This window comes from Coenobita brevimanus, chromosome 63 (assembly GCF_032717465.1).
Source record: "Coenobita brevimanus isolate Jiangsu-jjx chromosome 63, ASM3271746v2, whole genome shotgun sequence".
Lineage (NCBI taxonomy): Eukaryota > Metazoa > Arthropoda > Malacostraca > Decapoda > Coenobitidae > Coenobita > Coenobita brevimanus.
This window is the reverse complement of record NC_137016.1, coordinates 5,815,406-5,826,951: the sequence shown is the minus strand read 5'-3', so window position 1 is coordinate 5,826,951 and position 11,546 is coordinate 5,815,406. Positions and strand designations below refer to the sequence as shown.

Below are 11,546 nucleotides of genomic sequence, written 5' to 3'. Positions count from 1 at the left end.
TTCCTGCTGCCTATGATCTCCAGTCTTTCAAACGCAGTGTGTCCAGGCATCTCAAAATGATCGGATCTTGAATTTGGCTCTATATTGTATTTTGTTTTTCTCTTGGAGGGAACTGTTACTGCGGGCTCATGGCCTTTGGTTCCTTCTTCCTCGCATAAAAAAAAAAAAAAAAACTAATTGGCATTCTGTACATCATTGCACTATCTTGGGATCACAAAGGAAGAAAAGTTTAAGTACCAATAAACACACTGTGTTATTAATGAAGTATATTTGCCAGAAAATATCCATACAATAAGCCGTAATTATATGCAACTCAAAATCAGTTACATAACTATTCATACAGATCAACATCTTTAGCACCTGTAGGAAAAAGCTGTGTCTGCTTTTCCCCAAAATTGTTTTAAATAATTCAATTTGCTGTCATCATCTTTCGTTTCATTCTTGCTACCTTCGGGCGATTTCATTTAGTCAAGGGAAACCTCGTTTAAAAGTCTATGCCTAACCTCTCCAACTCGAAGGTTTCTCCCAAACTGATGAAAATCGTTTGGTGGTAGTGAGAATTGAATAAAAAAGATATCATCATCGTGATGTGATTAATATAATCACTGACATGTCCGAGGGACAGCATTCAGCACCTGGGGATAATTTTAAGACACGTGCGCTTATTATCACAGAACATGGCAGTGCTGGACCGAGGAGGAGGAAGAGGAGGGGAGACTCGCTTGAATTCTGGAGTGATATTCGAACCCTCCAGATTCACACAGACCTTTTCTTGATCGTCCGTTTTAGTGACCCAAACTTGTCGCAGATGTTGGCTGTTGCGCGAGGCAGGTCAGGCAGGGAACCCTTGGAAAGGAAGCTGCCCAGAGCCCTTCCGAATACCGAAAATTTCCTCTGGCGGCCATTGGTAGGTGAGGCTAACCCGTCCTCTCCCGATCGTAAGTCTAAAGGGTCGAAGAAGGGCTTCCTAGGTGAGCGAGGCGTCTTTGTTGGCGTATGGATGAACAGGGAAGACGGAGATCCATCGTGACTGTTTGCAGGCCCACCGTTGGTCTCCATTCTCGGTGTCCTGGACATGAACGTCTTGGTTTGTGTTCTCTCGTGCACCACTGGACTTCCTCCTACACTCGCATGTTGCTGGCTGTTGCGGTTCTTAGGCAATGGTTTCTTGATAGTGATGATCTCCACCTTCCCGCTGCTCTTGAATGATTTGGTGTGTCTCCTCCTTTGGCACGAACACTCGGCTGGGCTGTCTATTTTATCTGTGTTTACTAAAAGAGATTTTCCTCTTGAAAGCTTTGTCAGCCTGGTCTCTTTGTCTTTCATCTGAGTAGTTGTGTTATGTATCTCAACTATTTTTGTTTCATTATTTTTTTCAGAAGGCTGATTCCCCACAGATCTAAAGATGTTCCATTCGTCAGGGAAACTAAAGGACCTAGACAGACCCCGTTTTGGTCCATCTTTCCTTATGTCCTCATCTGAATCATCAGTGACTCTCGCAGATGTTGCAGTGTCATATTCTTTGTCTTCCACTTCTGAAGACGTCTGCGTACGAGAAAAACTCGTGCGAGGATTCTGGTTTTCTCTATTTCTCACCCACTCGTCATGATTCAAGCCGTCAGAATTCCACAACGGGGAACTTACCGACCTCACAGCGTGTTGTTTGCCACCACTGCGAGGTTTTCGACTCATCTTTTCCCCGTGGCATCTGATATATACCTCCCTCTCCTCCTTGGGTCTCGTGCACCCTATCCTATTTTTGGAGCCGAAAGATGAATCCGTGTTCCTGTCTTCACACATACACTCCCCCGAGGTCTCACACACCCTACAGGGATGTCCAGATACTAATAGGACATGTCTGGAGATGCCAGGACGCAGAAGGACAGTGGAGGGATGAGGACAAAGGCAGGACGTTGCTCTGGCGCGGCGGATAAGGGAGGTGAATATGGGAGCGATGTCTTCACTGGTTTCCGCCACTGACACCTCGGCAAAGATGCATCCAAAGACGCTGGATGTCACCCGTCCCTCCTCCACCGTCACCTGCAGGGAAGAGTGGACTGTAATGCGGCTGGACGAGAAAGAGAAAAGAGTGTGAATGGCGACAGTCAGAAGTGCCAAATGGAAATTAGTATTAGTGTGGCGAGGCTGATGAACGGATGATTTATTCTGAATGATGGCAAGGAAAAGTGCCATAATGAATTTCGGTCCCCAAGATTGACTAATTAAGACCTTCCTGCAAAAGAATAGGAGCTCACATGGACTACAACTGGGAAATCTTCGTCCAGGTACGAAAAAAAAAGTTGTCCCTCAATAACCCAAACATATTCTGTTATTTTAGGAATGACGAAAAATAAAGGGGACGTAGATGGTGTAATGGCAACATACTCTCTTCGCGGGCGAGAAAACCCGAGCTTAGGTCTTGCTAATCTCCTTTTTCCCTGTTCACCTAGCAGTAAGTAGGTACCTGGATGTGTATCGACTGGCGAGTAGTGGTCATGGGCAAGAAAATACAGGCTCATAGCACACACAGGCATAAATCTGACTCTCACATTCGCCCCACCTCTCCCTACACACCCCTTGCCCAGCCTACCTAAACCATCCTGAGGTTTCCTGAAGGCAGCCCTACCAATGAAAGGGTTCAGGTGGAGTGGACTAAAATTTCTTCTCCTTCTTCAAAAACATTAAACAATTATGAATTCGATAGGTATTAGGAAAGTAGTTAAAAAAATGATATAAATTACATTAAACCCTACAGTACGAAAACTCTTACCTAAGATGAATGTACTTGTCTGCCTGTAGTAGGAATGAAGAATAACAAGAAATAATACTCAAGAGGTTAACCACTTGATCCGGATCTCTCTCTCTCTCTCTCTCTCTCTCTCTCTCTCTCTCTCTCTCTCTCTCTCTCTCTCTCTCACTAGCTTAGGTAAGACATTTCGATGTGATGAAGTAAAATAGACGGGTATTTAACGCTGGAACAATGACAGCAAACAGGGCAATGACCAAAGGATAAGGTTTATACGGTTTTTGCATCATTACTACCTATGAACTTTATTTTTGTATATATATATTTTTTCTTCCGGCCACCATACGATATACTGTAATTAAGTTAGGAAAGACATCTCGTACTTTATGTGTTAAATAGATAACGCTTCTGTGGACTGATCTAGAGGAGTCTCATTCACGGCTAAAGTATTACACAGACCAAAATTCAGCTCTACGGCATTTAGCATATCAACTCTTTACTTTCCAGCTCATAGTCGCAATGCCCATAAGACCATGTGTAGGAATTTCTCTTTTTTATTAACTTTCGAAAACGTGCTAAAACTTCCTGTTAGGACCACGGACCCTAACGAGGTTCATATCAGAAATGCTTCTCGGAATAGCGGCACATAACAAGGACTACAGGATCTGGTTAGTATGTTGGTTTGCAAATGTCTCAAATATCCATAAAGCTCCAGAGGTCAAAGGTCTCGCCAAAAGACTGTATTCAGCAGAGGGGAGACTTCTTGTTAATAATATCAGAAACTCTCGAAGAACGATTCCCGATGAGCTAATTCTTATATGCCAGCACCTAAACAATCATTATGCTTTACACACCAGCAGTCCGGCCAGAGGAACTTATATGAGATGCAGAGTGGGTAAAATAACCAGTTGAAGTCCAAATAACGATGCCTAGACCACGACCCGAGAATCTAACAAATATTTTCTGATCATTCACGAGCGTCTGGGATATTCATGAAGCTTTACACATTAATATTCCCGCTTGTCCATCCAGCCAGCCAGGCAACCAGACGCCGGGCCCTTATGATGCCGGGATTATCAGGGGCGGTGAGTTGGAGGTAAGGAGAGAGGGGAGGAGAGGAAAGGAGGGAGAGTAGAGGGAAGTTGGGAAAGGTGGTAATGGGAAGGAGGGTGAAAGAGGGAAGGAGGATGGAGGGAGGGTGAGGGAGGGAGAGGGATGGAGGGAGAGGGAAACATGAAGGAGGGAGGGTGGAAAAGGGAGAGTGAAGGGCGTCTCGGCTGCTCATCTCAAGGCTCATCATCATCATCCGCGTCACCGAATGGCCACAAGGCGTCATGCATCGGCTGCTTATTACTGCCGGGCCATTGGGTGTGGCGGGGATAACGATGCTGCTGGAGTTAAGTCGTGTCTGTGTCGGGCCGCCCTGCCAGCGTCGCGGAAGAAGGTGAAGGTAGTTAGGCAGGGACGGTGACTAAAGAGGTTGATGGTGGCGGCCGCGTGGTGGCTGCCGTGGAGGTGTGGTGGCTGCAGTAGCTAAGTAAACCCCTTCATTACGAGGAAGTAATATTCATTTTGTTCGGAGTACCACCTGAAGAATCTAATTCGGCTAATAAAGGGACTCTATTAGTGAGGGAGTGAATGGACGAATATCTAATTCCTCCAGCACGAGAAGTCTTTAAACTGATTAGGATTGTCTAGTGACTCACACACACACACACACAAAGGTCATCGGAATGATGGGGTTAACCGCTTCACTCTGAAACAGACATTTTTGTTACCTATTCTTGTAGCTACCAGACGATTTTACTCAGCATAGGAGAGCCATGGAGGTACAGGGATTAATGGCAACTATATTTATAATCTGTAGTTCTTATATCTACTGTAAGCAGAATAAAATTGTCTGGAGCTATAAAGAATGTAACATAATGTCATCGGACTGAAGGGATTAAGAGGAAGAAAGAAATATACCCAACTTGTAAGCGCAAGGTCGGTGACTCAAACATGATTGTTAATTGCGTTTAGAAAAAAAAAAAAAAACGGTCTGTTTTCACTCAATTAAAAGTAGTCACCTGACGTTCACCCTCCCCCCCCAAATTAAAAAACGAGAAATTGATCATGTAAACACCTTTTAAGAGAAATCTTATTTCGTCTCATGTTTTACTACTCTAACAAATTTCCTTGCTATCGTTTGCATTTGAAGTGAAGGATTTTTTTTTTTTTTTTAGATCAAAAGTATTATACATTTCACTTGCTACACAAAAGCCTTTTATGTTTATTTGAATAGATTTTATGCTCTTAATGTTTGCCGGTTTTAATTTCCTTCATTTCTGGACAAAGTAATGATGATTTTGATTCCCAAAAGTTAAGACAAAGTAAGTGCTTCATGGTGTCCATTTCAGTATCACTTTGCTTTCCTCATAGTGCAAAACATGAATGTCCTTTCTGGTGGTGGTTAAAGTGACGCAGGTAGGTGGCCGAAGAAAGTTGTTACTACTTGCTGATAGACAGATAGATACTGTAGATGTGCTGATGATTAAATGTAATGGTTATTTTCTCTCGTTATGTAAATCAGTTAAAATCATCTTCCTAACCCTACTTCCCATAGTTACAGCCGAGATTAGAGGCAGATGTGTGGTTGATCTATAGTACAGGGTGTGTAAATCAGTACATCACACTATTTACTATACTGTACAGTGTATTGGGTCAACAAATCCTATACTTGATTTTTTTTCTTCCTGTACAGGACACTATTTTCAGCTGGTAAGGGGGTAACCTCGTGCGTCTTATTAGATGCTTAGCACTGCAGGTTCCCATGGCTCACTCTCAGCTAAATAAAATCGTCTGGCGTTAGCAGGAAGAGAATAGTAGAGCTGCGCCAACCATGACAGAGTTTATGGTATTAATATTAACAGTCAGGCTTCTATGACTCACTCAGCTTAAAGCCGAGTCCACACCAAAAGTTTGCTGGCACGGATGGGAGTTTCGTATCACTGAAAGTCGTACAAGTGACCCCACTGGACGCGAGCGGGTGCGGGCGAGAACTTCTATGGGTTACAGTGTTGTAGAGCCCCCACCCGCGGCAACAACCACTTGGTGTGGATGTAGTCTAGTAAAGTCGGCACCGTTTGCTGGAACAAAGTGCTAAAGTAGTCCCGATCATGAGAGGTTTAATACAGAATAAACCCGTGAGAGTAACGGCCTGGATGTTTCTATAATACAGAATAAACCCGTGAGAGTAACGGCCTGGATGTTTCTAGAAGTTTTTTGATGTTACAAACCATTTAATCCTGTGCTGTATTTATTAATGTTATTTTGTGTTCTTGGTTCATTCAGCTGATAATGTGCTCCTTAAGATAAACTTTTCCAGCCTGTCAGGCATAATCCCCTTTAACTTTATCAGTACTAACAGGCTTTCCTAATCGAAATAAGATCATTAAAGACAGCAAGAATATATTGAATAATACGTCATCGGTGTGAAGGGTTAAGGCCTGTCAGGTGGCATAGTCCCGCTTTCTATCATTTACTTTTCAAGACATCGGTTGTCTAGTCTTGGCGCTTCTAGTCCCCTTAGATATAAATGTTTATTTGTTATGCTTCGTGTTTAGGCTATTTCAATCCGGTATTCTTTCTGACGTAGACAGTACTTGAAAGTATATTATATATATATATATATATATATATATATATATATATATATATATATATGCTAACAGACTGTACACTTGTTAGTCCTGAGTAATTGCTGGACACTCGTGTTTCTACACTGAGGGTTCCAGTTTTTCTTAAATAACTGAACATCTGACAGGAACTGAAAATCGGAGATTGGAGAATGAAAGATTAACAAGGAGAATATACAGAGGCGAAATAGATGGTAGGATGAGGTGAGACAGGCGGAGAACCAGGAGATGTAAGTTGCTGGTACAGTTATTGACACACTTTTGTCTATCTGTCCATCTGTCTACCTAGGTAGCTAGCTTGCTAACCATTGCCAGACGCCCTAATCCCGCAAGAAACAAATCGCGTCCACATAGTCCTGTCCTCTGCCATTTGACTGCCTTCCCTCCAGCTCACGCACACCCTCTCTCATATATCTCTCCACTCCATCCCCCTATCTCATCCTTGGTCTCCCTCTCCTCCTCTCCCCCTACATCTCACTTACATGCACTCTTCTAGTCAGTTTCTCTCTCCATCCTCTCCATATGTCCAGACCATTTCAAAGTATTTCTCTCAACTCTCTCTCTCAAAAAAAAAAAAAAAAAAAAAAAAAAATCATTACATGAAATAAGGTGACAGCACACAATAACTCTCAAAGCCCAGGAACTGGATCTTCAGCACCAAGAAAACATTTAGAATAGAATATTGTTCAGGATTTTCATAATTATTCAGCCAAAATTGGAACGATATCATTGTCTTCAGCTGTACTGTCAGGGTCAAAAATTGTGTCAGATGGAGTTACAATCAAGACAATTTGCTATGTCAGATGGGGGTACAAGCAAGATCATTTGCTGTGTCAGATGGAGGTACAATCAAGACCATCTGTTGTGTCGGATGGGGGTACAATCACAATCATTTACTGTGTCGGATGGAAGCACAATCAAGATCATTTGCTGTGTCAGATGGCGGTACAATCAAGATCATTTGCTGTGTCAGATGGAAATACAATCAAGATCATTTGCTGTGTCAGATGGAAGCACAATCAAGATCATTTGCTGTGTCAGATGGAGCGGTCGAAAATTCTAAGTCAATTGTAAAGAGGGCACATAGCTCCCACCACCACTGACTCTCCAACATAACTTTGACACGGCGGTACTTAATCCACCCTAGGCTCTCTAATACAACTATTGGCTCGGACTGTACATGTGGGAGAATGGGTTGGAATGGCGCTGGAGGGGGTGGTGAGGATTGGTGACAGAGAGGCTTGGAGGAGATTGTCTTGCGGTCACCTTGGATGCGCTCTAAGGTGGGGTGATGGATCAGAGTTACAAAGATAAATAGACTGATTTTCTGGTTAACTCACGGACTGATTGACTGATGAAGTGGGTGTTTTGGGTATCAGGTAAATGAGAAGTAAACTGATTTTCTGACTGGTTAATTGACTGGGAGAGTGAGGCAGAAAACAGCCAGATGTGTAAAGTAAAATACATGTAGACGGGCCAATGATAGATATACTGATTGGCTGACTGACTGATGCATGGACTGACACTTGAATAGATAGATGAACAGACAGAAAAATAAAGAAACAGTAGTAGACGGAGACAGATCTATAGGCTGATAAGAAGATGGAGAGATTTAACAGGAGAATACTGATAGAGAAAAAAAACTCAGAAATGTCATCAAAAAGCAATAATAAGAATAAAAACATATACAGAATGGAAGATGGATGAATAAAAGAACACTTGGTCACGTGTACTCCTAGTCAAGACAAGGCAGGTACGGCTAAATCAGGAAAATGTTTGGGCGGGAGACATGAGCAAGGGAACTGAGGCTTGAAGGTGTGTGTGTGTGTGTGTGTGTGTGTGTGTGTGTGTGTGTGTGTGTGTGTGTGTGTGTGTGTGTGTGTGTGTGTGTGTGTGTGTGTGTGTGTGTGTGTGTGTGTGTGTGTGTGTGTGTGTGTGTGTGTGTGTGTGTGTGTGTGTGTGTGTGTGTGTGTGTGTGTGTGTGTGTGTGTGTGTGTGTGTGTGTGTGTGTGTGTGTGTGTGTGTGTGTGTGTGTGTGTGTGTGTGTGTGTGTGTGTGTGTGTGTGTGTGTGTGTGTGTGTGTGTGTGTGTGTGTGTGTGTGTGTGTGTGTGTGTGTGTGTGTGTGTGTGTGTGTGTGTGTGTGTGTGTGTGTGTGTGTGTGTGTGTGTGTGTGTGTGTGTGTGTGTGTGTGTGTGTGTGTGTGTGTGTGTGTGTGTGTGTGTGTGTGTGTGTGTGTGTGTGTGTGTGTGTGTGTGTGTGTGTGTGTGTGTGTGTGTGTGTGTGTGTGTGTGTGTGTGTGTGTGTGTGTGTGTGTGTGTGTGTGTGTGTGTGTGTGTGTGTGTGTGTGTGTGTGTGTGTGTGTGTGTGTGTGTGTGTGTGTGTGTGTGTGTGTGTGTGTGTGTGTGTGTGTGTGTGTGTGTGTGTGTGTGTGTGTGTGTGTGTGTGTGTGTGTGTGTGTGTGTGTGAGAGAGAGAGAGAAAGAAAGAGAGAGAGAGAGAGAGGTGTGGGGGTGGATCTTTGTGGATGTAATGTAGATGTGAATGGATTGTGGGTAAGGAAGGGAAATACTGAAGGTGAGTGTTTGTGAAGAATGGTAAATGAGAAGAAAGTATGGATATAGTGAGGGAACCTATATAATTAGTGCTTCAGTGTTTGTATTTTCCTTTGTTTCATGTACCCTCATATAACTTGAACAAATAGAGAGGAATGTAGTGCTAGACTGTAAAAGAGATGAAACTGTTTCTGCCCTTCGTTTCTGTCTCCATTTCTGTTGGTCTCTGCCGCCTTACAAGTCTTAAAGGTGAATGTGTGTGTGTGTGTGTGTGTGTGTGTGTGTGTGTGTGTGTGTGTGTGTGAGAGAGAGAGAGAGAGAGAGAGAGAGAGAGAGAGAGAGAGAGAGGAGGGTGGATAAAATCCGTGTCTCTGTATCTTTGTTTCTGATCCCAAATCGCTGTTTGTCTCTTTGTCTTCAAGATGCATCGTGTGTACAGGGGTGGGGGGTTGCAGGCTTGGGGTTGACAAGGAAAAGGTTACGGATGTTGAGAAACCATAAGAATTTGATCTGTGTCTGCCTCTGTTAATTCATTCAGTGTGCACATATCGCCCGTAGCTTTCATTAACCTAAGATGAGATAAGTCGTAACATAGTAGGTGTACTGGGCAGTGTACCTGGAAGGCAAGATAGAGCTTGGAATAAGCAGCTCGTTTACACCGAGAAGAGTACCTATAATTCAGGTTATCTTGCAATCAGTAATCTTACTTTTGTTTTAAGAGTGTAAATATTATAAGAAAACTAATTTTTCATTTTCCTGAATAGTAGATTTTATCGAAATATTAATATAGTGAAAGTAAAAAGTATTGTGAAAGAAAGTAGAAATGACACTTAAAATTCTTAAAAGTAAATATAAGAAATTGTATCTTGTGTATAATAGTTTTTCAAAATTAGATCTATAAATATTCATCCCGAAAAAAAGATAGCTAATTTTAAGAAAAAGTTTTTGTTGCAATAAAATTTTTAACATAATATTAGAGGTGATATGCCAATCGAGCTTTTATATCTGGTTTTCTAAGAAATAAATTTATTTTACGTGCTTAGCTACTTAGCTTGTGCAATTAAGAAGATTAGGGTAGAGCTTTTTCTTCCAAAATGAAGAATTATAGAATCCATAAATAGATACTCATAAAAGTAGGCTTAAAAGTAGCCATCTTTTCCAGGTTTTTCAACCAATATAACAAAATATTTTAAATTTTACAGGTTCTTTATATCAAGTATTAGAAAATTAACTTCAGCTTAATTTGTTTAGCTACTATGAAATCATTAGTAAAATTTATATGTTAAAATATTTGTTATTATAAATAAAAAATTTTAAATACTGAATTTTTTTTTAAGGAACTCGGCAAATATTATTTCCGCCTGTTTAACAAAAACATATCTTTGTGAAGATTTACACAGTCTGGCCTGCCTACTGAATTATTAAAGGGCCACGGTATTTCTGACCGTGCGAAGGTAGCATAATCATTAGCCTTTTAATTGAAAGCTTGTATAAAAGGTCGAACGAGAAATATACTGTCTTAAAAAAAAAAATTGAATTTAACTTTAAAGTGAAAAGGCTTTAATATTTTAGAAAGACGATAAGACCCTATAAATCTTTACATCATATTTAGTATTAAGCCAATTTATTAGTGTAAGGAAAAATACTAAAAAAATGTTTTGTCGGGTCAACAAAGATATAAATAAACTAACTGTTTTTACTTTTAAACAAAGATTTCTGATAATAAATTGATCCTTTTTAAAGATTAAAAGATTAAGTTACTTTAGGGATAACAGCGTCATTTTTCTTGAGAGTTCCCATCGAAAGAAAAGTTTGCGACCTCGATGTTGAATTAAAATTTCTACATAATGCAGCATTTATGAAAGAACGTCTGTTCGACTTTTAAAATTTTACATGATCTGAGTTCAGACCGGAGTGAGCCAGGTCGGTTTCTATCCTCTAAGAAAAAATAAACTACCTTAGTACGAAAGGATTAGGTAGTTAAAATAATTTTATTAAATATGAACATCACTTTCACCTAAGCAATTAATTTTGTATTTCAGTTCAGTGAAACTTATAAACAAGGTTTATAAATAGTTCAAGCTAACTATTTTGTGTTCACAGTTATCGTTGTAAATTACCTAGTCTTAATTATCTGCGTTTTAATTGGAGTTGCCTTTGTAACGCTACTGGAACGAAAAATTTTAGGATACATTCAAATTCGGAAAGGACCCAATATCGTAGGATTCCTGGGATTACTCCAACCATTTGCCGATGCTGTAAAATTATTCACTAAAGAGCAAACAATACCGACTATATCCAACTTTCTACCATACTACCTATCCCCCGTCTTCAGATTATTTATCTCTTTATTAGTTTGAGCCATCTTACCTTACCAAACCGGATTAGTAAATTTTAACACAGGAGTTTTATTCTTTTTATGCTGTCTAAGCTTAGGAGTCTACTCAACTATAAGAGCTGGATGAGCTTCAAATTGTAAATACTCAATACTTGGAAGACTACGGGCTGTCGCTCAAACAATCTCATACGAAGTTAGACTTGCTCTTATTCTTTTATCCTTTATCTTTCTAA

The 11,546-nt window shown here is 40.9% G+C and overlaps 1 protein-coding gene, 1 long non-coding RNA gene and 1 pseudogene across 2 annotated transcripts in view; 2 read left to right on the top strand and 1 right to left on the bottom strand.

Annotated features, from left to right (window-relative positions):
- Positions 1-398: 398 nt before the first annotated feature.
- Positions 399-11,546, bottom strand: part of LOC145404290 (uncharacterized) — a 132,390-nt gene continuing 121,242 nt past the window's right edge. The window contains exon 9 of the mRNA XM_080275811.1: positions 399-2,040. Coding sequence (XP_080131937.1) covers positions 757-2,040 — 1,284 coding nt within the window. The 3' untranslated portion in view covers positions 399-756. The remainder of the gene's footprint in view (positions 2,041-11,546) is intronic.
- On the top strand, positions 10,208-10,973 carry LOC145404463 (uncharacterized). Its single transcript, XR_013898175.1, has 2 exons — positions 10,208-10,429; positions 10,461-10,973. It is a non-coding gene; the product is annotated as an uncharacterized LOC145404463 (long non-coding RNA).
- Positions 11,054-11,546, top strand: part of LOC145404251 (NADH-ubiquinone oxidoreductase chain 1 pseudogene) — a 1,052-nt pseudogene continuing 559 nt past the window's right edge.